The sequence below is a fragment of the Macaca thibetana genome, chromosome 1 (assembly GCF_024542745.1).
Source record: "Macaca thibetana thibetana isolate TM-01 chromosome 1, ASM2454274v1, whole genome shotgun sequence".
Classification (NCBI taxonomy): domain Eukaryota; kingdom Metazoa; phylum Chordata; class Mammalia; order Primates; family Cercopithecidae; genus Macaca; species Macaca thibetana.
The window spans coordinates 27089667-27116402 of record NC_065578.1 but is presented as its reverse complement, the minus strand read 5'-3'; the positions used below and the strand labels follow the sequence as shown (position 1 = coordinate 27116402).

Below are 26736 nucleotides of genomic sequence, written 5' to 3'. Positions count from 1 at the left end.
GCAGGGACTCAGGTCAAAGGCATCTCTTCCTGGGACCTCACAGCATCTGGAGCTCCCATTCTCAGGTTGTAGGACAGGCCTGTGAGTGGACAGGTTGGCTGAGGAACAGTTTGCTTCCAGCAGGGGCCACAGCTTGTTCTAGGAGAGTCACGATGGACCTTGGAGTTCAGAACCCCAAGTCTGCCACTTCCCCGCTGGGTGACTGTGGACAAATCTGTTTTCTTCTCTAGTCTCACTTTTTACCCCTGGAAAATTGGGTATCTTGTAAAACCAGCCTCAAGAAGATGATCTGAGGAGGAAATATGATCATAGGCAAGATGTATGTACACCAGTAAATGGTGCCTAGTGCCTTGAAATTAGGGGGGCTCCAGCCTCATGCTCGCCATAGAGCAAGGAGTACTTGGATCCAAGAGAGTGTGCCCACTTGGAATGTGGTGTTCCCCCGCCTTGACCACTTCTAGTCCTTGCCCTGTTGGTGAATGCACCCTCAGGCCTGCCGGGCTACAAGGAACTGCTGGTGCAGGAGCTATGGATGAACTTGGATGTACCTTATTTATAGCTTATAAATATTTAGAATTTTGTACTTTTGACCTCAACTGGCCCCACAAATGTTAGGGACTAGCATGACTGGTGAACCCAACTTCCCAACCCACAATCTGGCCTGGGGAATCAACCAGCACATACCTTCTTCCGTCCATCTCCTGATGGTCCCTCCTCTCTGGCTGTCCAGCTGTGGATGAGAACCCCTTCTCCAGGTTCCCTAGGGACTGGGAATGCTTCCAGCAGGGATGGGGGCCGAATGCTGTGCAGGGAAAAGGGTGGGAGATCCAGACAGCAGAATTCTTCTGTCTCCATGAATATTTATGGCCTCTCTACCCCACCCCCGGCTGAGGGCCGTGCTTGGGCCAGCTGCCCAGCCTTGATCCATCAGGGAACTATGCCCATGTGTTAAACTGAGTGGTCCGAGCCTCTTTCTTTTTTTCTTTCCAAATGTTCATCCTCTTCCTGAGCTGTTGAAAGCTTTGTTGGCATTAGCTGGAGGCTCTATCTGGAGCTGGCAGGAAAGTCAGTGTGTAGGTCAAAGCCCCTAGGTCAGTGGTGGCCCACAGTCCCCTCCCCTGGCTCCAAGCAGCTGGGCCAGTGGGGAGAGGGAGGCTTGGTCATTTGTGGCTCAGGTCCTGTTCCAGCTATTTTGCATACTTATCTTTGAAACCATTGTTAGGATTGTAAGAGGTCACTTGCCCCAGGTCGTACAGCAAGTAAATGGTAAGCCGGGTATGAACCTATAGACCTTTCTGACTCCAGAGACCTTGTTTTCCCGAACCCACTCTACCCCAGTACAGCTCCCCTGGGGAGACCGTGCACATTTCCTTTGTGCCGGGGATTTCGGAGCCATCATCAGGGCACGGTCGCTCATCGATTGATTCCTTGGTGTCCGACACTGGGATTAAAGAGATGAAAAAGATCTAGTCCCTGCCCTCAAGAAGTGCCCAGTCTGACAAGGAAACAGCCACAGAAATTAACAGCTAAAACATATTGTGTCAGGTGCTAGACTGAGGAATGCGCCCAGTGCATGGGGACCTAGAGAAGAAGGCAACTCATTTTGCCTGTGGCAATCGGGGAAGGCATCCCAGAGGAAGCACTCTTTTAGATTAGGTCTTAAAGGTGAGTAAGTTTTTTCTAGGTAAAGCAACAGGCAAAAGTGCGTCGCGGCATGTGGAAAGGCAAAGAGATTTGAGGAAAAATGGAGTTTTTAGGGAAGCGGTGGGAAATTCAGTGCAGCAAGAGTAGAAAATGAGTAGCGGGGAATGGTGGAAAATGAGGTGGGAAAGGAGCCTGGACTGGATGCTGGGCCAGGGGAGCCATGGAAGATGTTAGCCCAGGCAAGCGTGTGGCTGGCAGTTATTGGGGTACAACATGTCTCAGATTTCAGTGCATGCATGAATCACCTGGGAATCTTATTAACATACAGAGTCTTCTTTTTTTTTTTTTTTTTTTGGAGACAAAGTCTCGCTCTGTTGCCCAGGCTGGAATGCAGTGGTGTGATCTTGGCTCACTGCAACCTCTGTCTCCTGGGTTCAAGCAATTATTCTCCTGCTTCAGCCTCCAGAGCAGCTGGGATTACAGGCGCCCACCACCATGCCTGGCTAATTTTTGTATTTTTAGTAGAGAGGGAGTTTCATTGTGTTGGTCAGGCTGGTCTCGAACTCCTGACCTCAAATGATCCGACTGTCTCAGCCTCCCAAACTGCTGGGATGACAGGCATGAGCCACGACACCCGGCCAACATACAGATTCTGATACAGGAGATCTGGGGAGGGGCCCAAGATTCTTCATTTCTAACAAGCTTGCAGACGGTGCCAATGCTGCTGGTCCAAGGACCACAGTTTGAGTCCTAAGTTTGTAGAGGACTCACTCTGCCTTGTGTGGCAGCTGCTCTGTCTGGGGAGCAGGCAATCCTGTTGGTTGCTGGGTGTTTGTTCACCTGACAAATGTTTACCAAGCTTTTGCCCCAGCCAAGCTCCCTGAGTACAGGGGACGGGGAGAGGAATTGGAAATGCCACTTTCTGGTCCATGCCACCACCATCTCTGACCTCCAAAATGCTCTTGCTGTTTCCATACTTGCTCCCTCCCTACCATCTATTCTCTACCAGACAGCTAGAGCAAGTCTGATCATGTTACTTGCTTGCTTAACGACACTGAAGCAGCTCTCCGAGGCTCGTAGAATAAAATGCTAACTCCTTACCGTGGCTCAGGAGCGATCTGGAGCCTGGTGTCCTCTGCTCACATCCCACTCTTCCCATTTCTCACTCCCCTAGGGCCACACCAACCTTTCAGTTTCTTGTTCCTACTTCAGAACATGATGAAATTATTCCCATTACAGGCCCTTTGCACAGGATACTCTCTGGCCGGAATAATCCAGATCTTCCCCTTACTTGTTCCTTTTTTCTTTTTTAGAGTTCAGCCAGGGGGAGACACAGATTTTATAGGTTACTAAAGCTTATACAATTAGAAGGGCCCCCCTTTGGAGATACCAAATTACTAATATACACTTAGATACAGGGCCTAGGAGAGGGCCTTAAAGCTTAAGCTTCATTGACTTCATGGTAAAACTGTCTCTGGTTTTGTTTATATGTCACCTCCTCCAAGAAGCCTTCCCTGGTCATTCTACTTAAAACAGCCACCAGCTGGGTGCAGTGGCTCATGTCTGTAATCCTAGCACTTTGGGAGGCTGAGGCAGCAGGATTGCTTGAGCTCAGGAGTTCAAGACCAGCCTGGGCAATATAGTGAGACCTTGTCTCTATTTATTAAAAAATAAAAATTAAAAAAAAAAAAGCCATCTACCCTATCTTCATGTTACTGTTTTTATTTCCTTTATTAAATTCATCACAATTTGAAATTATCTTATTTGTTGCTCCACTTATTTTTGACTGTTTCCCCACCTAGAATGTAAGTTCTTTGAGAGCAGGAACTTTGTTTTGTTTCTGCAGTCTCCCCAGCATAGGGTCCAACACCCAGAAGGATGTCAGTAACTGTGAGGTGAATGAATGGACATTGTCCCTGCCTCTGGATGGCAGAGAGGACACACAGAGGCAATGTCAGTGGAATAAAGAGCCATGAGCTACGGAAGTCCAAAGAATGGGCACTTAACCAGACCGGGGCGGAGCCGGGTGTGCAGGAGGCCAGGAGGCTTAGAAAGAGCTACTTGGGGCCGGGCGCGGTGGCTCAAGCCTGTAATCCCAGCACTTTGGGAGGCCGAGACGGGCGGATCACGAGGTCAGCAGATCGAGACCATCCTGGCTAACCCGGTGAAACCCCGTCTCTACTAAAAAATACAAAAAACTAGCCGGGCGAGGTGGCGGGCGCCTGTAGTCCCAGCTACTCGGGAGGCTGAGGCAGGAGAATGGCGTAAACCCGGGAGGCCGAGCTTGCAGTGAACTGAGATCCGGCCACTGCACTCCAGCCTGGGCGACATAGCGAGACTCTGTCTCAAAAAAAAAAAAAAAAAAAAAGAAAGAGCTACTTGGAGGAAATGAGGTCTGAGCAATCTTAAAGAATGTTCTAGTAAACATCCAGGCAATGATAAGGAAGGAAGGATTTCTTGGCAGAGGAAACAGCATGAATAAAGTAATGAAAGTACAAGCTCTCAGGCCCAGAGGAGAATCAGCTGGTTACATTTTGGGTGATTTCAAGGGTTCTACTCATGCAAAGATACAGCAATAGGCACTAAGTTTGGGTTGGGGCCAAGGGAGTGGGAGTCACATGGGGGCCAGGAGCCTGGGACTGAACAGAAGGCAGCAGAAATAGGAAAAGCCAGGATGACAGGTACTGGCGGCACCGAGGGCAGTGGCTTTGAGTCAAGCAGGGGCTCCACCAGGACTCCCCTCACTGATTCTGGTCCTATACTTGGAAGGAGGAGGCCTACTCTTGCTGGGCCTCCTGTAGGGCCTGTGTGGACTGGGGAGGCTCTGGAGTCAGATAGACCCGAGTATACAATCTTGACGGTTGGGTTCCTGGGAAGCCAACTTTGAAATAGTGATTAGCATGCAGGCACAATTTTCCTGGAATATTTTATTCTCGTGTGTTGGTGGGAGGGGGGTGAGGTGGGGGCGAGTGTAGAGATGAGGTCTTGCTATGTTGCCCAGGCTGGTCTTGAATTCCTGACCCATCCTCCTTCCTCAGTTTTCCCAAAGTGCTGGTATTACAGGCATGAGCCACAACACCTGGTCTTCCTGGAATTTTTATTTTTATTTTTTTAGATGAAGACTTGCTCTGTTGCCCGGGTTGCAGTGCACATCTAATAGCTAAAGAATTTGACAATATAACCACCGTATCATTATCCTACCCAGATAAATAAACATTATTTTTTAAAATACTATCTGTGTTTGAGTTTTCCCAAATGTCTTTTTTTTTAATTCTTTTTTTGTGTGTGTGACAGGGTCTTGAGGCTCTGTTGCCCAGGCTGGAGTGGAGTGGCATAATCGCAGCTCACTGCAGCCTTGAACTCCTGGGCTCAAGCAATCCTCCTGCCTCAGCTTCCTGAGTAACTGGGACTAGAGGTGTGCACCACACCCAGCTAATTTTTAAAAATTTTTAGTAGTGATGGGGTCTTGCTATATTGCCCAGGCTGATCCCAAACTCCTGAACTCAAGCAATTATCTTGCCTTGGCCTCCCCAAAGTGCCAGGACCTCAGGCATGAGCCACCACAGCCGGCCCAATTGTCTAGAAAATATTTTTTGCAGTTGGTTTATTTGAATCAGGATCCAAACAAGGTCTGCACACAGCATTTTGTTGCTCAATCAAATTTCTTTCTTTCTTTCTTTTTTTAGTTTCGTTCTTGTTGTCCAGGCTGGAGTGCAGCGGCGCTATCTTGGCTCACTGCAACCTCTACCTCCCCGGTTCCAGCGATTCTCCTGCTTCAGCCTCCCCAGTAGCTGGGATTATAGGCGCCCCACTAATTTTTGTATTTTTAGTAGAGATGGGATTTCACCATATTGGCCAGGCTGGTCTGGAACTCCTGACCTCAAGGGATCCTCCCACCTCGGCCTCCCAAAGTGCTGGGATTACAGGTGTGAGCCACTGTGCCTGGCTCGATCGAACTTCTTGAATGAGGATTTGACATTCCCCTTTCTCTCCTATCACTCACTCCTCAACCCATGCCTGGGCAACTGTTCTCCCTCTGATCACATGATCTGCTCACATGAGATTGATTTCCATGTTGCCACATCCAGTGTTTGCTTTTCTGTCTGCATTGGCATTCATCTCCCTGTGACTTTTCACACTGTTGCCCAGGTCTTCCCAAGCTCTTGCAACTTTCTTCCCTTAGGCCTCCAGCACGGAACCCTACCTGTCTCTGACTGTCCTGTCTCTGCCTCCTTCATGGGTTTGTCCTCCTCTGACTTCTTCCTTGAAGTTGGGCTCTTTAGGGTTTAACCCTGGTCCTCGTGGGTGTTTCACAGGCACCTCAAATGGGATATGTCCTCATATGAATTCATCCTCCCTGCCCTCATGCTGTTCCTCCTCATCAGTGTCTTCTCCGTGAAGACAGACGCCACCACATCCTCAATCATCTGGCCCAGAAACCTGGCAGTTCTCTTTGATTCCTCCCTTACTTTCGACCAATATCCCATCCATTACCAAGTTCTGTCCATCTGATTTCCCAGATAACTCTCACAACCATCGTTTCCCTCCATCAGCTCTGCCCTGGTGCAATCCTCTTGAGGCCCTCCAGATGATTGCCCATGTCTCTTTGCTGTCTCCCCGACTCTGGTCTGATCACCTCCAGTTCATTCTGTGCACAGTGATCAAAGCCGTCTTCCCCAAATCCAATCTTGTCCCTTCCAAGCTCAAGATCCTTTAACAGCTCCCATTGTCTGCAGAATAAAGTCCAGACTCCTTAGACTGACCTCCAGGACCCATCTTGAGTTGACTGATGCTTTTTTTTTTTTTTTTTTTTTTGAGATGGAGTCTCACTCTGTTGCCCAGGCTGGAGTGCAGTGGCACGATCTTGGCTCACTGCAACCTCCACCTACTGGGTTCAAGCGATTCTCCTGCCTCAGCCTCCCGAGTAGCTGGAATTACAGACATATGCCACCACGCCCGACTACTTCTTGTATTTTTAGTAGAGACAGGGTTTCACCATGTTGGTCAGGCTGGTCTTGAACTCCTGACCTGATGATCCGCCTGCTTTGGCCTCCCAAAGGGCGAGATTATAGGCGTAAGCCACCGCGCCTGGCCCTGATGCTTATTTTTTAAGCCTTGTCTCTTCTCAACTCCTTAAAGTTTTGGCCAAACCAAATGTCTCACGTTCCTTTAGAACAAGGGCCTTTGCCTATTCTTCTAGGCCTCTGCCCTGCAGTCCCCTGTGCCTGCTATTCCTCTCTCCTTGCAATATCAAGTTAACTCCTTCAGCATAGGCAGGAGGTCTCTCCTCACCCTCAAGTCTAGGCTAGGGGCAGCTTCTCTGAAACCCCGTTACACCTGATACGTCCATCATCATAGCACTGCCTGCTTATCTACTTCTGAATCTCTCTCTTGCAAAATGGCTTGTGAGCCGCTCAAGGGCTGGGTCTGTTCTCTGAGGCCTTAGTGCACTGCTCAGCTCCTGGAGCTGTGAGTGCTTGTCCGATGAATACATGAATGAGCAACTGAATGAGTGAATTGGGCTAGTCTGTGTGTGTGTTCTGTTCACATGGTGAGAAGGTGTTTTTAAAAAATCAAAATTGCTGGGCACGGTGGCTCACGCCTGTAATCTCAGCACTTTCGGAGGCTGAGCTGGGTGGATCGCAAGGTCAGGAGATCAAGACCATCTTGGCTAACATGGTGAAACCCCGTCTCTACTAAAAATACAAAAAAGTTAGCCGAGCATTGTGGCAGGCACCTGTAGTCCGAGCCACTCGGGAGGCTGAGGCAGGAGAATGGCGTGAACCCAGGAGGCGGAGCTTGCAGTGAGTCGAGATCATGCCACTGCACTCCAGCCTGGGCGACAGAGCGAGACTCCATCTCAAAAAAAAAAAACAAAACAAAACAAAACAAAAAAAATCAAAATTAATGCAAAAAAAATTATGATAAACAAAGTACCAAAATGTTAGATGAAGACAGTATCATAATAATGCCAGGCAGAGTTATATTAGAGCCTGAGGCAAGAGGAAGAATCAGTAATACTCCTTTTGATTAAAAAAAATATTGCATTAAAATATTATTCATTGGCGGCCAGGCACAGTGGCTCACACCTGTAATCCCAGCACTGTAGGAGGCCGAGGCGGGCAGATCACTTGAGGTCAGGAGTTCGAGACCAGCCTGGCCAACTAAAATTACAAAAATTAGCTGGCCGTGGTAGGCATGCCTCATCTCTACCAAAAAATACAAAAATTAGCCGGTGCGGTAGCATGTGCCTGTAATCCCAGCTACTTGGCAGGCTGAGGTAGGAGGTTGGCTTGAGCCTGGGAGGTGGAGGTTGCGGTAAGCCGAGATTGCACCACTGCACTTCAGTCTGGGTGACAGAGCCAAGCCCTGTCTCAAAGATAAATAAACAAAATAAAATATTATTTGTCTTAATTGCTGAGGTTTGGTGTCTCCTTAAATTTGGCACCCAGTGAGTGCCTCACGTGTTTCGCTCTAGTCCTGGCTCTGGCGGAAAGGCTTTCTCAACAGGCGTAGGCAGGCAGGGTGCAGGGCTTAGAATGTCCTGGGTTGAGTCCTCTGGCTGGAGAGTTTCTGGAAAGCCCAAACCCAAGAAGAGGAAGGCATTTCGTGTTGGGCAAGGGGGTAGGGGTGGCAGGAAGCTATGGACCTGACTTCCCCAAAGACCCAGAGTAAGCACCACGCCCTGCCCAGCTGCTGTGCTGCCCCCAGCCACCACACAGGGCAATATGCCTCCATGCCCTGGAAACAGGACCCCCAAGGCAAGAAGGTATAGCCAGTATAGCCTGAGAGAGAAACAAGGCCGGTCCTGGATGAACTGGGCATCTTGGGCTCAAAGGAAGGGCAGGGGTGCTGAGACTGTGGAGCAGCAGTATTCAAATCTTCTGGTCTCAGGGGCCCTTTATTTCCTTAAAGGTTGTTGAGGGTGCCAAAGAGCTTTTGTTTACATAAGCTATCTCCAGCAATATTTGTTGTATTAAAAATGAAAACTTAGATATTCTAAAAATTTTCATTTTTAAACAAAAACACCCAATAATAAACTCCTTCCATGTTAACATAAATAGTACATTTTTGTAAAAATAACTAGATTTTCTAAAACATAAACAATTTAGGGAGAGAAGTGGATTGATTTACATTTTTTACACATCTCTTTAATGTTGGGCTAAATAGAAGACAGTTGGATTCTCATATCTGCTTTTGCACTTAGGCTGCTGTGATATGTTGTTTGGGTTGAAGACAATTTGCCTTCACACAGATATGTACTTATAAAGGGAGGGATCTTTTAGTGGCTTTTTCAGATAATTGGTGATACTCTTCTTCTTCTTTTTTTTCTTTTTTTTTTTTGAGTTTTGCTCTCGTTGCCCAGGCTGCTGGAATGCAATGGCATGATCTCAGCTCACTGCAACCTCCGCCTACTGGGTTCAAGCAATTCTCCTGCCTTAGCCTCCCGAATAGCTGGGATTATAGGTGCCCACCACCACAGGGCCCGGCTAATTTTTTGTATTTTTAGTAGAGGTGGGGTTTTACCATGTTGTCCAGGCTGGTCTCGAACTCCTGACCTCAGGTGATCCACCCGTCTTGGCCTCTCAAAGTGCTGGGATTACAGGCATGAGCCACCACGCCTGGCCGATACTCTTCTTTGATATGATATCAAAGCCCCGCATATAGTAGTTTCTTAAAGGTTCACTGTAATGTAGAACGTAAATCATATCAATGGACTTCTTCATTGTTTTACTTTTTGAGACAGGGTCTTGCTGTGTTGCCCAGGTTGGAGTGCAGTGGTGAAATCACGGCTCTCTGCAGCCTTGACCTTCCAGGCTCAATTGATCCTTCCACCTCAGCCTCCTGAGTAGCTGGGACTACAGGAGTGCACCACCACGCCTGGCTAATTTAAATTTTTTCTTTTGTAGAGAGGGGATTTTGCCATGTTGACCAGGCTGGTCTCAAACTCCTGGGCTCCAGCAATCTGCCTGCCTTGGCCTCCCAGAGTGTTGAGATTACAACCGTGAGCCACCGTGAGTGGCTGAAAGCTCAAATTTTATCATCGGCAACAAATCTCATCATTTGTTTCCCTCGAAGCAACAGGTTCCCTTCACTCATATTTAAGGAAATGTCTGCCAGATACCCAAGTCTGAAAAACCATAGTTTGTCAGTCAGTCTTTTTTTTTCTTCTTCTTCTTCCCCGAGACGGAGTCTTGCTCACACAGGCTGGCGTGCAGTGGCGTGATCTCGGCTCACTGCAACCTCTGCCTCCTGGGTTTAAGCAATTCTCCTGCCTCAGCCTCCGGAGTAGCTGGGATTAGAGGCGTGCACCACCACGCCCAGCTAATTTTTTTTTTTTGTATTTTTAGTAGAGATGGGATTTCACCATGTTGGCCAGGCTGGTCTCGAACTCCTTACCTCATGATCTGCCCCTCTCAACCTCCCAAAGTGCTGGGATTACAAGTGTCACTGCACCCGGCTTTTTTTTTTTTTTTTTTTTTTGAGATGACGGGAGCTTTGCTCTGTTGCCCAGGCTGGAGTGCAGTGGCGCGATCTCGGTTCACTGCAACCTCTGCCTCCTGGGTTTAAGCAATTCTCCTACCTCAGCCTCCGGAGTAGCTGGGATTACAGGCGCACACCACCATGCCCAGCTAATTTTTATTTTGTATTTTTAGTAGAGATGGGGTTTCACTATGTTGGCCAGGCTGGTCTCGAACTCCTGACCTCAAGTGATCCACCTGCCTTGGCCTCCCAAAGTGCTGGGATTACAGGCATGAGCCACTGTGCCCTGCTGGTCAGTCATTTTTTTCTAATCGTGACCCAGAAAAAAAGTTTAGCTCACAGCTCTAACAATCTCAGCGGTGCTTTTCCTAAAGACATTGTACTTTGGTTTGCAGCAGAAGGGTTTCATGTATATTTCCTGTTTTACACTCAGAATATTAAAAAGATGTGTATTCAAGATTTAATAAAATTAATAATTTCCTTGCTTTATCGAAGACATTTTAAAGGGAAGTTGACCGTTTTCCCCCCACGCTCAGTCTGAGCTGCGAAGGATACAATGACTCCTGGCACAGTTTGGTGTTGCTGCCTTGATTTCTGCTAAGGAGCCAGTGCTTTTGTTCAGCCTTGCTTTTGCACCATTGGTGCAAATGTCAATACAGTGGGAAAGGAAAATAATGTTTTGGTATTATTATGAAAATAGTTTTGACCTCGCAAACTCCCAACCCCCCAGTTCCATAGGCCACCCTCTGAGAACTATTGTCCTGGGGCTTTGGAATCAGATGGCAGTACTACCTTTGGGATGGAAAGGTCCCAGCAGAGTGGAACCTAGCAATGTTTTTGGTGGGGGGGATGGTGTTTTCCAGTAAAAACCAGAAAACCTGCCAGACAAATTCTAAAAGAGCTGCAACATAGCTGAGCGTGGTGGCTCACGCCTGTAGTCCCAGCTACTCAGGAGGCTGAGGCAGGAGGATCGCTTGAGCCTGAGAGGTTGACGTTGCAGTGAGCCAAGATGGTGCCACTGCTCTCCAGCCTGGATGACAGAGTGAGACCCTGTCTCAAAAAAATAAAATAAAATAAAAAAAGAATAACACGATTTATTGGAAATAATAAAATCTATGTTTATATTGTTTATATTTAAGGCAGATAAACTATCACCACACTCAATGGAGCAAAGCACAAAAATGTTCTCAATGAACAAAATTCCAATTAGAGTCAATTGCTTCTTTAAACATACCTGTAAGTATCTTTAGGCTTCTTCAAGTGTTTCCATTGGTGTGGTTCCTGAAGGGGTGGGTGAATTAACAAGGCAATCATCCATTCCTTCATCTTAGTGCTGGAAATACACAGTATTGAATAGATAGACAAGGTCCGAGCTCTCTTGGTGTTCACAGTCAAGTGAGGAAATGTTCAATAATCACACAAATATCAATATGATTACAACTGTGCTAAGATTTATGAAGTACAGGGAGTTTGCAGGGGTGGGGGGTGGAAGATGCTGACTTGGTCCCAAGTCCAGTGAAGACCTCCCTAAAGCAGTGAAATTCAGCTGAGGTCTGAAGCATGAGTTGCAGTTGGCCAGGTGAAAGTGGGGAGTGGAGCCGGGCGAGGTGGCTCACGCCTGTAATCCCAGTACTTTGGGAGACCGAGGCAGGCAGATCACAAGGTCAGGAGTTCGAGATCAGCCTGACCAACATGGTGAAACACCGTCTCTACTAAAAATACAAAAACTGGCCGGGTGTGATGGCACACGCCTGTAATCCCAGCTACTCAGGAGGCTGAGGCAGGAGAATCGCTTGAACCTGGGAGGCGGAGGTTGCAGTGAGCCAAGGTCGTGCCGCTGTGCTCCAGCCTGGATGACAGAGTAAGACTCCACCTCAAAAAAAAAAAAAAAAAAAGGAAAGTGCGGAGTAGGGAGTGAGTAGGGAAGAGCATTCAACGTGGCAGGATGGGTATTGTGGAGGCTCCCAGGCAGGAAATGTCTGGACGGGTTCGAAGGTCTGCCTGGGAAGTCCGTTCTGGCCAGAGCCTGATGCTAAGGTGGCATGAGGTGAGGGTGGAGTGGCAGCTGGAGGTCAGGGCAAGGGCTATCTGGTAAGCTTATTTCCGTTCCTGGAAACCACCAAGCTCTTGCCTCAGTTTTGGACCCATGCAGAGTTCTCTGCCTGGAATGTTCTGCCCTTGTTCCTCCTTCAGGCCTCAACTGAAACGTCACGTCCTTTCTAAGTAGTTCTCTTTTTGTTCTCCATATCCGCACTGTCCCCCACCCTTTATTTTATTTTATTTTATTTTATTTTTGAGACAGAGTCTTGCTCTGTCGCCCAGGCTGGAGTGCAATGGCACAATATAGGCTCACTGCAACCTCTGCCTCCCAAGTTCAAGCGATTCTCCTGTCTCAGCCTCCCGAGTAACTGGGATTACAGGTTCCCGCCACCACGCCCGGCTAATTTTTTGTATTTTAGTAGACACAGGGTTTCACCGTGTTGCCCAGGCTGGTCTCCAACTCCTGAGCTCAGGCAATCCACCCACCTCGGCCTCCCAAAGTGCTAGGATTACAGGCGTGAGCCACCGCGGCCGGCCCAATCAGCACTCCTTTTTATTTGTATAACAACGGTGTTTGTTTAAATTGCTTTTGTCTGTCTACCCCAAGAGATGTAAGTTCTCTGAGGGCAGGGCCCCCTTGCTGGGTGTTCGTCCTATAGCTCCTGTGCTTAGCCGTGTGCCTTACATGCTCAGAAATATTTGTTGGACAGATGTAAGAAAGAACAGAGCTGGGTCTGAGATCCTGGCACCATTCCTTAATAGCTGTGTGACCTTGCACAAGTCATATAACCACCCTGTAGTCAGTTTCCTAGTCTGTAACATGGGATTTTACTTTCTATGGCAAAGTGCTTGTGTGAGACTCAAATGAGGCAGTACATGTGGAAGCACCTAGCAGAGTACCTGGCTCCAAAGAAGGTGCTCCAAGTATTGTCCTCCTTGTGTCTCACTCCCCTTTTTTTTTTTTTCTGAGACAAGGTCTCACCCCATCACCCAGGCTGGAACGTCAGTGGCACAATCTCTGCTCACTGCAACCTCTGCCTCCTGGGCTCAAGCGATCCTTCCACTTCAGCCTCCCAAGTAGCTACGACTACAGGCAAGCAGCACCATGCCTGGCTAATTTTTTTTTTTTTTGAGATGAAGTCTCACTCTGTCGCCCAGTCTGGAGTGCAGTGGCGTGATCTCGGCTCCCTGCAACCTCTGCCTCCTGGATTCAAGCGATTCTCCTGCCTCAGCCTCCTGAGTGGCTGGGACTACAGGGACCCACCACCACGCCCAGCTGATTTTTGTGTTTTTAGTAGAGACGGGGTTTCACCATATTGGCCAGGCTGGTCTCGAACTCCTGACCTTATGATCTGCCTGCCTCGGCCTCCCAAAATGCTGGGATTACAGGTGTGAGCCACCGCGCCCGGCCTGTATTTTTTTTTTTTTTCTGTAGAGACAGAGTTTCACTATGTTGCCCAGCCTGGTCTCAAACTCCTGGGCTCAAGCATCCGTCTGCTCCCCAAAGTGTTGGGATTACAGGCGTGAGCCACCGCACCTGGCCTATTGTGCTCTTTTTACTACACTATTAGATATGATGAGCTGGACCTTGCTTAGTCCCAGCTGAGTTCTTGCTTCCCATCCTCCTCCCTGCCTGCTGCTTCCCTGAGTCATGCCCACTGCAGCGTAAACAACAGGGCAGTTAGTTCCTAGCAGCTTGCAATGACAGTAATAGTGGAAAGAACAAGAGGGAAGGGAACAACTGTTTTGTTTTGTTTGACATGGTGTCTTGCTATGTTGTCTAGGCTGGTCTCAAACTCTGAGGGTCAAGTGATCCTTCTGCCTCAGTCCCCTGAGTAGCTGAGACTACAGGTGTGCACCACCATGTCTGGCTAATTGTTTTGTGTTTTATTTTTTTAGAGACGGGGGTCTCGCCGTGTTGCCCAGACTGGTCTTGAACTCCTGGGCTCACTCGATCCTCTCACCTCAGCCTCCCAAATGCTTGGATTACAGGCATGAGCCAATGTGCATGTCCTTACATTGTATTTTCAGAATTTTAAATTATTAAGACAATAAGTGCCCTTTAAAAATTCAAACAAACACATAAAAGTATAAAGCAAATAAACTTCCCACTAAGCTACCTCACCCTCCCAGAGGCTACTTACCACTGTCAACTGTTTGAGGTGTATCCTTCTAGATCTTCTGTTCAAATACACATGTATAACTGGGTCATACCAAACATTTTCTGCAACTTTTTTGTTTTGTTTTTATTTTTATTTATTACTTATTTATTTTTTTGAGACAGAGTCTTGCTCTTGTTGCCCAGACTGGAGTGCAGTGGCACGATCTCAGCTCACTGCAACCTCCACCTCCTGGGTTCAAGCAATTCTCCTGCCTCAGCCTCCCAAGTAGCTGGGATTACAGGTGCGCACCACCATGCCCAACTAATTTTTGTATTTTTAGTAGAGACAGGGTTTCTAAATGTTGGCCAGGCTGGTCTCAAACTCCTAACCTCAGGAGATCCACCTGCCTCGGCCTCCCAAAGTGCTGGGATTACAGGTGCGAGCCACCACAGCCAGCCAGTTTTGTTTTGTTTTTAATTAACACTGTTATCCAAGGACACTTTTCCAAATCAACAGTCAGATCTAACACATCCTTTTAAATGATGGCTACTATTTTATTCTCTGGGTGACCCCAATATTATATTTCTATATTTTCCAGACTTTTGATGAGCACGTAATTTTTTTTTTTTTTTTTTTTTTTTTTTTTTTGAGACTGAGTCTAACTCTGTCATCCAAGCTGGAGTGCAGTGGCACAATCTCTGCTCACTGAAACCTCCACCTCCATGGTTCAAATGATTCTCCTGCCTCAGCCTCCCAAGTAGCTGAGACTACAAGGCTCATGCCACCATGCCCGGCTAATTTTTTGTATTTTTAGTAGAGAGGGGGTTTCACCGTGTTAGCCAGGATGGTCTCCATCTCCTGACCTCGTGATCCGCCCGCCTGGGCCTCCCAAAGTGCTGAGATTATAGGTGTGAGACACCACACCCGACCTAAATTATTTTAAAATATAGGGCGTTTTACCATGAAAATTTTTATTTAAAATCTCATTGATAGAAAAATATTCAAATTTTATCAGAAAAATAAAATTTTTATAATATAAATTTATGTATATTTATCACTAGAAACAGATTATCTAAAGTTTTAAGTCAAAATAAGCCAGAGAAGACAAAGTTATATTTCATTTTATTTTTTACTTTTTTATTTTAATTTTTTTGAGACAGAGTCTCACTCAGTCGCCCAGGCTGGAATGCAGTGGCAGAATCTCAGCTCACTGCAACCTCCCGCTCCTGGGTTCAGGCGATTCTCCTGCCTCAGCCTCCTGAGTAGCTGGGACTACAGGCTCGCACCATCACACCCAGCTAATTTTTGTATTTTTAGTAGAGACAGGGTTTTACCATGTTAGTCAGGCTGGTCTCGAACTTCTGAGCTCAAGCAATCTGCCAGCCTCGGCCTCCAAAGTGCTGGGATTACAGGTGAGAGGCACCACGTCTGACCATGCAGTGTTTTTTTTCTACAAAAAATAATGGTGTGTTTTTACAATGAGTAGCACCTGATAGTCAATACAATCAATGGCAGTTCTGTTTCTCTTCTTTTATTCCATTTTAAAATATAACTGGCTGGGCGCGGTGGCTCATGCCTATAATCCAAGTACTTCGGGAGGCCGAGGTGGGCAGATCGCCTGAGATCAGGAGTTCGAGACCAGCCTGACCAACATGGTGAAACCCCTGTCTGTACTAAAACACAAAAATCAGCTGGGTGTGGTGTTGTATGCCTGTTGTCGCAGCTACTCAGGAGGCTGAGGCAAGAGAATTGCTTAAACTTGGGAGGCGGAGGTGGCAGTGAGCCAAGATCATGCTACTGTACTCCAGCCTGAGTGACAAAGTGAAACTCTGTCTCCAAAAAAAGAAAGAAAGAAAGAAAAACAAAAACAAAAATAAAAAACACTGTCAATTAATTGAAAGATGCCATCAATTTTAGAATTTTAAAAATGTAAAATAGGAGTGTCTCAGTCCATTAGTGTTGACACTAATTTATAAAGCACAAGAAATTTATCTCTGGGCAGGCGTGGTGGCTCACACCTGTAATCCCAGCACCTTGGGAGGCTGAGGCGGGAGAAGTGTTTGAGGCCAGGAGTTCCAGACCAGCATGGGCAACATAGCAAAACCCCTTCCCTACAAAAAATACAAAAATTAGCTAGGTGTGGTGTCACACACATACCTGTAGTCCCAGCTACTCAGGAGGCTGAGGTGGGAAGATTGCTTGAGCCCAGGAGGTTGAGGCTGCAGTGAGCTGTGATTGCACCGCTGCACTCTAGCCTAAGTGACAGAGCAAGACCTTGTCTATAAAAAGCAAAAAACAAAGAAAAGAGGAGAAAAAAGGAAAATAAGTGTATTTCTCACAGTTCTAGAGGATGTTCACGATCAAGGCACCAGCAGGTTTAGTGTCTGATGCCTGGTTATCTGCTTCCAAGATGGCACCTTGAAAGCTGTTATCTCACATGGCAAAAGGGATGGAAAGACAAAAAGGGCAAGATTAAGCGCTTTCTTCAAACTTGAGCCCCTTTTTACAGAATTATTATTTTTGTGTGTGTGAGACAGGGTCTCACTTTGTCACCCAGGCAGGAGTGCAGTGGCACAATCACTGGCTCACTTCAACCTTGACCTCCCTGGGCAACCTGGAGCCCTTTTCTAAATGTGCTAATCCCATTCCACCCTGAGCTAATCACCTTCCATAGGCCACACCTCTGCACTGGGGATTAAGATTCAACCTGAGGCCGGGCGCGGTGGCTCACACCTGTAATCCCAGCACTTTGGGAGGCCGAGGCGGGCGGATCACTTGAGGTTGGGAGTTCAAGACCAGCCTGACCAACATGGAGAAACCCCATCTCTACTAAAAAAGCAAAACTAGCTGGGCATGGTGGTACATACCTGTAATCCCAGCTACTTGGGAGGCTGAGGCAGGAGGATCGCTTGACCCCGGGAGGCAGAAGTTGCAGTGAACCGAGATCACACCACTGCGCTCCAGCCTGGGCAACAAAAGCGAAGCTCCATCTAAAAAAAAAAAAAGATTCAACATGAACTTCAGAGGGGACATCATCACTCTAACCATGGCAAGGAGTCTTGGAATTGATGAAATAGAACAGTCCCTTCTTGTCCCTTTATTAACCAGAATTTTTGTGTGATCTTCCAGGAACCACCAGGACCAGCTGATCATTCTAGCCCACAGCAATGGAGCCACATGACTCCTCCCACGTGGACTCTGAGTTCCGATACACCCTCTTCCCGATTGTTTACAGCATCATCTTTGTGCTTGGGGTCATTGCTAATGGCTACGTGCTGTGGGTCTTTGCCCGCCTGTACCCTTCCAAGAAATTCAATGAGATAAAGATCTTCATGGTGAACCTCACCATGGCGGACATGCTCTTCTTGATCACCCTGCCACTGTGGATTGTGTACTACCAAAACGGGGGCAACTGGATATTCCCCAAATTCCTGTGCAACCTGGCTGGCTGCCTCTTCTTCATCAACACCTACTGCTCTGTGGCCTTCCTAGGTGTCATCACTTATAACCGCTTCCAGGCAGTAACTCGCCCCATCAAGACTGCTCAGGCCAATACCCGCAAGCGTGGCATCTCTTTGTCTCTGGTCATCTGGGTGGCCATTGTGGGTGCTGCATCCTACTTCTTCATCCTGGACTCCACCAACACAGTGCCCAACAGTGCTGGCTCAGGAAACATCACCCGCTGCTTTGAGCATTACGAGAAGGGCAGCGTGCCAGTCCTCATCATCCACATCTTCATTGTGTTCAGTTTCTTCCTGGTCTTCCTCATCATCCTCTTCTGCAACCTGGTCATCATCCGTACCTTGCTCATGCAGCCGGTGCAGCAGCAGCGCAACGCTGAAGTCAAGCGCCGGGCGCTGTGGATGGTGTGCACGGTCTTGGCGGTGTTCATCATCTGCTTCGTGCCACACCACATGGTGCAGCTGCCCTGGACCCTTGCTGAGCTGGGCTTCCAGAACAGCAAATTCCACCAGGCTATTAACGATGCACATCAGGTCACCCTCTGCCTCCTTAGCACCAACTGTGTCTTAGACCCTGTTATCTACTGTTTCCTCACCAAGAAGTTCCGCAAGCACCTCACTGAAAAGTTCTACAGCATGCGCAGTAGCCGGAAATGCTCCCGGGCCACCACGGATACGGTCACTGAAGTGGTTGTGCCATTCAACCAGATCCCTGTCAATTCCCTCAAAAATTAGTCCCTGCTTGTTGGTGCCAGGCCTGAAGTCTTCTCCTCCGTGGACATCATGGACTGAGCTGGGGGAAGAAGGGATATCTGCTGTGGTCTGGGCACCACCTCCGTGGGCACTGGTGGGCCATTAGATTTGGAGGCTACCTCACCTGGGCAGGGATGATGGCAGAGCCAGACTGTTGGAAAATCCAGAACTCAAATGAGTCCCTTCATCTGCCTGTGGGTGCATGCTACAGCAACTGTGACTGGTGACCTCATCCTGAGTCCCTTAATCTTATAGGGCTGGAAGGAATGTCAGGGCCAGGTGCAGACCTTGGGGGAAGACTTTAAACCACCTAGTTCTCCCCGATGGGGTGTTGGTCTAAAGCTTTGGGGGGCCAGGCGCAGTGGCTCACACCTGTAATCCCAGCACTTTGGGAGGCCGAGGTGGGCAGATCGTGAGGTCGAGAGATCGAGACCATCCTGGCCAGCATTGTAAAGACCCCGTCTCTACTAAAAAATACAAAAATTAGCTGGGCTTGGTGGCTCAGGAGGCTGAGGCAGGAGAATCACTTGAACCTGGGAGGCAGAGGTTGCAGTGAGCCTAGATTTCACCATTGCACTCTAGCCTGGCAACAGAGGGAGATTTCTGTCTCAAAAAAATAAAATAAAATAAAATAAATAAATAAATAAATACAAGCTTTGGACAAATACTCTCAAGTGATACAGGCAGAAAAGGTTGGGAAAGGGACACTGCTCTCACAGTGTGGCACTACCTTGGGGCCGACTTTTGAGCTAGGACGGTGCCATCCTGTCTCCACCCTCAGGCAAAAGGTCTTTGTGACCTTTCTCAGGGGAAGTGGCTTGATGGAACCTTCTCTGACTCCTCCGGCAACCTGTCCCTAATGGTGACTAAAGAAGGTAACACATGAACAGACCAAAAGCTAGGACAAGAGCTTGCTTCCCAAGACAGATGCGTCTGTCTGCAAAGGCCTTGCCTCTAGCCTGGTCAGCTCTGGGGGAGCGGGAGAGAGATGCCCACCTCCTCCATCTTTCTGTCTCAACAACAGACTCTAATTAAGTACCTTCTGTGGGGCAGCCACCCACTGAGGATGGGCAAAGGCCCCTTGAAAGCAAAATTGGGGCTGGGCGCAGTGGCTCATGCTGGTAATCCCAGCACTTTGGGACGCCAAGGCAAGCAGATCACCTGAGGTCCGGAGTTCAAGACCAGCCTGGCCAACATGGTGAAACCCCATCTCCACTAAGAATACAAAAAAATTAGCCTGGCGTGGTGGTGCATGCCTGTAGTCCCATAGCCTGTAGCTACTAGGAGGAGGCAGAGGTTGCAGTGAGCCGAGATTGTGCCACCGCTCTCTAGCCTGAGTGACAGAGTGAGACTCTGTCTCAAAAAAAAAAAAAAAAAAAAAAAAAAAAAAAAAAAGCCAAAATTGGAGCTGTGCAGGCCAGGACACCTCGATGTCCAGGGGCTTCCATATGAACAGGCACATGGGCTGGGAAGTGCATGAGGCCCCTGGGTAGAAGGCTCTGTCAGTTCTCCCCTCCCTTGCCCTCTGGGAGGCTCCTCCTAACATAGCTTCCAGGAGGTGGGAGGAGCAGTTACTGTCAGCAGGTGTCAGCCAGGTGTCAGCTTCTCTTGAGGATCTCTAGATGTCTTTTGGCAAGTTTATGCAAATGAGCCTCCTCTCCTGCCCTGAGACAAGTATCCGCAGTGTGAACCCGGCAGCCTCAGACCCAAGGGGCTCAGAGGAAACTTCTCTGGTTTCTAGAGCTCTGTGCTCCTGTAGAGAAGTCTTCCTTCCTTACAGTCAGTGTCCCTGTGGAGCTGGGACACTCATTGCCTGTGTACCGGGCAATCATCCGATTGCTGATTTTGAGAAATGCCTCCCGATGGACCAGGAACCTGCTGGAGTCTGGGATGGTAGCTGTGGGCTAGACTTGGCTGGTGGTATGACCGGGCGACTAGTGCAGCATCACACAGGCCTGGGTCAAGTCTTGGCTGTGTCATTTCCTGCTGAGGGACCAGGCACTGAATTTCCTACCTCTTAGGGTCGTTACCTATGAGGTTAAAGCTACCTCATGGGATTGTTATACGTCGCCAATGTTGGGGCAGACCCCTCCTGGTCAGGGTGACTGCTCATCTTAGACCCTCCCCTTTTCTGCGAATTTGGGCCCCTTGATCCTCTGATGGGAGCTGAAAGGATGAGAGGTGGGCATCTAGATTCAGGGAGGCTGTTCAGGCTTTGCAGGTCCCTTCCCTGAACACATATAAACCCTGGAGCTGTGACTGTGTCCGTGTCTGTGTGTATCGGGGGGGATGGGCACCTGCATGAATGTGGTAGAGAAAATGGCTCTGCTCAGAGAGAAGATACGCATAGCAAGGCAGGGACCAGAGGAATCACAGGCGCCCGGAGAGCAGCCGGGCACCGCCTCCAGGGACCTGCTGGCTTCCCTCAGTCCTCCAGGGGCCCAGCACTCTTTCCTGTGGGCCCTGTGAGCGTCCCTTGTCAGGATACATTCTCTCATTTTGCCGAAGCTGATTTGATTGGGTGTCTATTTCTCATAGTCAAAAGAGCTCTGAATGAGGGAAGTGCTTCTGTGTTAACTCCCCGTGTCTCCTGAATTTCAGTCATTCGTGTACCCGCCTTGAAATTTTTGCAATATCCATGTACCAACTGTCTGTTTACTTAATAAATACTTTTTCTTTAAATTAAGTCACTTTTAAAAACTTACATTTATTTGAAAGAAAACATTATAACATAATTGTAAATGAAAACTAACACTACCTGCCACAAATAGAAGGTAGACATAAACATAAAACCGTAACTATAAAAATGTTTCTCACCCGGGTGCGGTGACTCACACCCGTAATCCCAACATTTTGGGAGGCTGAGGAGGGTGGATTGCTTGAGCCCAGGAGTTCGAGACCAGCCTGAGAAACATGGCAAAATGCCTCTACAAAAAATTTGTGGTTGTGGTGGCTCACACCTGTAATCCCAGCACTTTGGGAGGCCAAGGAGGGCAGATTACCTGAGGTCATGTGTTCAAGACCAGTCTGGTCAACATAGCGAAACCGTGTCTCTACTAAAAATACAAAATTAGCTGGTCGTGATGGTGGGTGCCTGTAATCCCAGCTACTTGGGAGGCTGAGGCAGGAGAATTGCATGAACCTGGGAGTCGGAGGTTGCAGTGAGCCGAGATTGCACCACTGCACTCCAGCCTGGGTGACAAAGCGAGACTCTGCCTAAAAAAAAAAAAAAAAAAAAAAAAAAAAAATTAAAAAAAATTAGCCAGGCATGGTGGTGTGTGTCTGTAGTTCCAGCTACTTGGGAGGCTGAAGTGCGAGGATTGCTTGAGCCAGGAGGTTGAGGTTGCCGTGAGTTGTGATCATCATGCCACACTGACCTGGGTGATAGAACAAGACCCTGTCTCAAAAAAAAAAAAAAGTTTTTCTGTGTTCTATCTAAAGTCACTTGACATGTCTCAGTGACTTGTGTAGCACACTTCAGGAAACTCTACTGTGATGGGTATAAAGTGCACAGGGTCTCAATAAAGAATAACTCTGCACCATGCCTGTAATCCCAGCACTTTGAAAGGCCGAGGCAGGAGGATCACTTGAGCTTAGGAGTTTGAGACCAGCCTGGGCAACGTAGCGAGACTCTGTCTCTAATTGGAAAAAAAAACAAGAGTAACTGACAGTTCTGAGACAGTGACTTGTGATTACCTCCTTACTTCTTCCAGGATGTCACCCCAACACATAGACCATGCTCTCATGGGGATCAGGGGGATGGGAGGAGTATATTAGGTTGTAGCACATGCTCCAGCCTTGTTGATCTCCTCACCACCCGAATACAGCCAGCATTGCTCCTCCTGTATCCTCTATCTCTTGTTTTCTAAACTTTTTTTTCTGGAGGTGGGGTCTTGCTGTATTGCCCAGGCTGGCATGCAATGGCTATTTACTGGCACGCCTATTGCACACTACAGGGTCAAACTTCTGGCTTTAAGGGATCCTCTTACATGAGCCTCCCCAGGAGCTGGGACTACAGGAGTGGGTCACTGTATCCAGCCCTTCTCTTTTTTTTAATTTTGTTTTGTCTTATTATTTTTTTTGAGATGGAGTCTCGCTCTGTTGCCCAGGCTGGAGTGCAGTGGCGCGATCTCAGCTCACTGCAAGCTCTGCCTCCTGAGTTCACGCCATTCTTCTGCCTCAGCCTCCTGAGTAGCTGGGCTTACAGGCGCCTGCCGCTGGGCTTACAGGCGCCTGCCACCACGCCTGGCTAATTTTTTTGTATTTTTAGTAGAGACGGGTTTCACTGCCTGGCCAAATTTTTTTTTTTTTTTTTGGTCAGCGTTGACCAGGTTGGCCTCAAACGTGTAGCCTTGCCTCCCCAAGGGTCAGGACAACTGGCCTGAGCCATTGCAGCTCCCCTCTTCTTTTTGACATATCCCAGAATACTCCAATAGGTAGCCTTCTGAATCCAGGCAGCGTTACTGTGACCATTAAGTCATTACTGTGACGTTAAGTCATTTCGATGCCTGTCTTTCCTATTCTGGGGGGCAGGAACCGGATCTTAATAATCTGTCTCCAGTTTCTCACATATAGCCTGGAATTGAGATCTGTCTGTCTCCAAATTGTACAGCTTCCCCAGGGTTTAGCATAAACAAACATATTGACATATACATGCAAATATTTTGAAAGGTTTTGAGGAGACCCTATAGAGACAGATGGAAAAGAAATGTAATACATGTTCTTCCAAAGTTCTAGGTCCATATTCTTTTTTTTTTTTTTTTTTTTTGAGACGGAGTCTTGCTCTGTCGCCCAGGCTGGAGTGCAGTGGCCAGATCTCAGCTCACTGCAAGCTCCGCCTGCCGGGTTCACGCCATTCTCCTGCCTCAGCCTCCCGAGTAGCTGGGACCACAGGCGCCGCCACCTCGCCCGGCTAATTTTTTGTGCTTTTAGTAGAGACGGGGTTTCGCCGTGTTAGCCAGGATGGTCTCCATCTCCTGACCTTGTGATCCGCCCGTCTCGGCCTCCCAAAGTGCTGGGATTACAGGCTTGAGCCACCGCGCCCGGCCTCTAGGTCCATATTCTAAAGGAAGATGTAGGGAGTTTTCAGAGAATCAGTACATTTTGGAGCTGGGAGGGTTCAACCCCTTCGTCTTACTAAGGACATCATGGGGCTCAGAGGGGCTAACTGATTGCCAAAGTTACACAGGGTGGAGCTGTGGCGGATGCAGGGCTGGCTGTTCACCTGCATCTCTCCGCTCTTGCAACGGTGACAGGGATTATGGGAAAAGTTGAGTTGTAACTCTTTTTTTTTTTTTTTTTTTTTTTGAGACGGAGTGTCGCTGTGTCTCCCAGGCTGGAGTGCAGTGGCGTGATCTCGGCTCACTGCAAGCTCCGCCTCCTGGGTTCACGCCATTCTCCCGCCTCAGCCTCCCAAGTAGCTGAGACTACAGGCGCCCGCCACCACGCCCGGCTAGTTTTTTTTGTATTTTTAGTAGAGACGGGGTTTCACCATGTTAGCCAGGATAGTCTCGATCTCCTGACCTCGTGATCCACCCTCCTCGGCCTCCCAAAGTGCTGGGATTACAGGCCTGAGCCACCGCGCCCGGCCAGTTGTAACTCTTTTGATGAAACATCACTGATTAGAATTTCCAAGGCATCCTGTGTATCAGGAAAGCCTCACCTTGCATTTGCCCTGATCTCAGCTTTCACCTCAGGGAACCACCAGTGATCTCAGCTGGAGAATGCTGGCTTATGTAAGATCTGGCCTCATTGAGATGAGTCATAGACCCAAGAGTGGTAAGTGAAGGTCACAGTTGACTAGACCTGGATATGTTTATCCTGTTTTTACTCATCTGTGTTATATCTGTGCTCAAGACCTAAGGCCACAAAGAGATATAATAAGACCTTCTTGTAAAGCACCTGGTTTTTGTGTAGACTTGGTATTTCTGTATAAAAAATCCTGTTCCCTTTGATATCCTGCCGGCAAGCCATCCTCCCACATACCCATCCGTCTATCCACCTATCCATCCCTCCATCCCACCATCCTTCTATCGATCGATCTATCCATCCATCCATCCCTCCCTCCCTCCCTCCATCCCTCCCTCCATCCCTCCCTCCCTCCATCCCTTTAGGTACCCAGCAAACACCTATGGGAGTGCCTATTTTGGTCCAGTAACTATGCTAAGCACAATTTTGATCTGTTATCTCACTAAAACCTCATACTCTCCCTGAAACATGGGTGGTTATATCCCCACAGAAATGAATAAAACAAGTGTTACAGCTCTTTTAGAATTTGTCTAGCAGGCTTTTCAGTTTTTGCCAGAAAGCCCATTACAAAAGAAGGAAAAAAAAGAAATGAATAAAGTAAATAAGGACCCAAGCTGACTGAATAAGATGTAGTGGCTGCCTCTCAGGTCCTTGGTAGAGAAGGAAGAGGGACCCAGCTATTAGCTTGCCACTTTCACCTATCTTATGTCATTGAGTCCTCACAACCACCCCACAGAATAGAACATTTCATGCCCATTTTACAGATAGGGAAATCGAGACTCAGAAGGGTTCAGAGATTTATAAAGGTAAAAGAGCTACTAAGTGGCATAATAATATTCAAAGCTGGATCTGCCTTAGTAAGCACGGGTCCCTTTCCTTCTCTCCTCCCTCTCCACCATGTGGCTGTACCCTCGCCCAAGCCCCTCTCTCTAGGCACAGTCTCCTAAGCGCTGGGACAGGACTGTCATAGGGGAATGAGCCAAGAGGCCTCCAGTGGAACGTGAGGGCCTCCACCTTGCTGTTTCTGGCTTCCTCTTTGAGGCCTCTGTGCTCTCCATGCATGTTGAAGCCCCAGCAACAATAACTCTTCCCTGGGCTCAGGCCGCTGTGCTCAGCTAGGGAGGGTACTCCTGAGGATGGATGGCATCCATGAACACAGTGTTCCAGAGACCCTCGGAAGCCAGAGTGGTCATTGTCACTGGAGCTAGAAGGTGCTCTTAGATGTCACCTGGATCCTGACAGCTCTGTAAGGGGAGGGACAGAGGTGGCCACTCAACATTTGCTGACCACTTACTACAAGGGGAACTTTACATCATTTACTCCTCCCAAATACCTATGGGTAGAACTGCCTCTTCCCTCTGCCTGAGATGGGTCTTGATGGGAGTATACCTACAGCATCCTTGATATAGCCACACGGCTCACTCCCTTGCTTCCTTCAAGGCTTTGCTCAAACGTCCCTTTCTTGGTGAGGCCTGCTTGACTACCTCACTTAAAAATGGAGGCTTGGCCGGGCGCGGTGGCTCAAGCCTGTAATCCCAGCACTTTGGGAGGCCGAGACCGGCGGATCACGAGGTCAGGAGATCGAGACCATCCTGGCTAACACAGTGAAACCCCGTCTCTACTAAAAAATACAAAAAACTAGCCGGGCGAGGCGGCGGGCGCCTGTAGTCCCAGCTACTCGGGAGGCTGAGGCAGGAGAATGGCGTGAACCCGGGAGGCGGAGCTTGCAGTGAGCTGAGATCCGGCCACTGCACTCCAGCCTGGGCGACAGACCGAGACTCCGTCTCAAAAAAAAAAAAAAAAAAAAATGGAGGCTTGAGGCCTGACGCAGTGGCTGACACTTTTAATCCCAGCACTTTGGGTGGCAGAGGTGGGTGGATCACCTGAAGTCGGGAGTTCGAGGCCAGCCTGGCCAACAGAGCAAGACTGCGTCTCAAAAAAAAAAAAAAAAAAAAAAAAAAAAGGAGGCTTGGGTAGCAAGTGTGCAGGGTTTCACGGCCCTGTAGCTTCATTAGACTCAGTATCCTCCTGAAAAAAAAAATTAAAAATATAACAACAGTGCTTGCTTCATCAGCTCATAACTAAAACTGGAACAATACAGAGACACAGGTATGGCCCCTGAACAAGGATGACACAGAAATTCAAGAAGCATTCCATATACTTAAAATAAATTTTAAAACATGAAAACCAAATCCCCACCCCCAAAATACAGAGGCTTAGAGAGTAAAGTGATTCCCAAGGTCACACAATGAATGGCTGGCCTAGCTGGGTACATCCAGCTCCAAAGCTCATTCTGCCACACTGCCTTCCCCTGCGGACATCTTTCATGATACAGAATGTAAAGGTCCCTATCTTCCATCTTCCGGACAAGAAAGACGAGCATCAAGCAGGTGAAATGACTTACATCCAAGGTCACACAGCAATAATCAGGATGCAGAGATCCTTATTTTACCTCTACTGTGCAAGATGCTTCTCATACATTTTTGTCTGAATGCATGTTATTT

At 48.2% G+C, this 26736-nt stretch overlaps 2 protein-coding genes and 3 non-coding genes across 6 annotated transcripts in view; 4 read left to right on the top strand and 1 right to left on the bottom strand.

The window, feature by feature from the left end:
- PTAFR (platelet activating factor receptor) overlaps nt 1-21170 on the top strand; it is a 33541-nt gene extending 12371 nt beyond the window's left edge. The window contains exons 2-3 of one of the 2 annotated variants that reach the window (XM_050795798.1): nt 11268-11364; nt 17400-21170. In XM_050795798.1, coding sequence (XP_050651755.1) covers nt 17438-18466 — 1029 coding nt within the window. In that variant the 5' untranslated portion in view covers nt 11268-11364; nt 17400-17437 and the 3' untranslated portion in view covers nt 18467-21170. The remainder of the gene's footprint in view (nt 1-11267; nt 11365-17399) is intronic. The other variant, XM_050795797.1, reaches the window with a different exon arrangement.
- RPA2 (replication protein A2) overlaps nt 1-26736 on the top strand; it is a 342664-nt gene that overhangs the window by 74580 nt on the left and 241348 nt on the right. The window lies entirely within an intron of this gene.
- Nucleotides 10979-11040, bottom strand: LOC126944995 (U7 small nuclear RNA). The gene has a single exon (XR_007722266.1). It is a non-coding gene; the product is annotated as a U7 small nuclear RNA (small nuclear RNA).
- On the top strand, nt 24736-24797 carry LOC126944973 (U7 small nuclear RNA). Its single transcript, XR_007722253.1, has one exon. It is a non-coding gene; the product is annotated as a U7 small nuclear RNA (small nuclear RNA).
- On the top strand, nt 26293-26395 carry LOC126944833 (U6 spliceosomal RNA). The gene has a single exon (XR_007722205.1). It is a non-coding gene; the product is annotated as a U6 spliceosomal RNA (small nuclear RNA).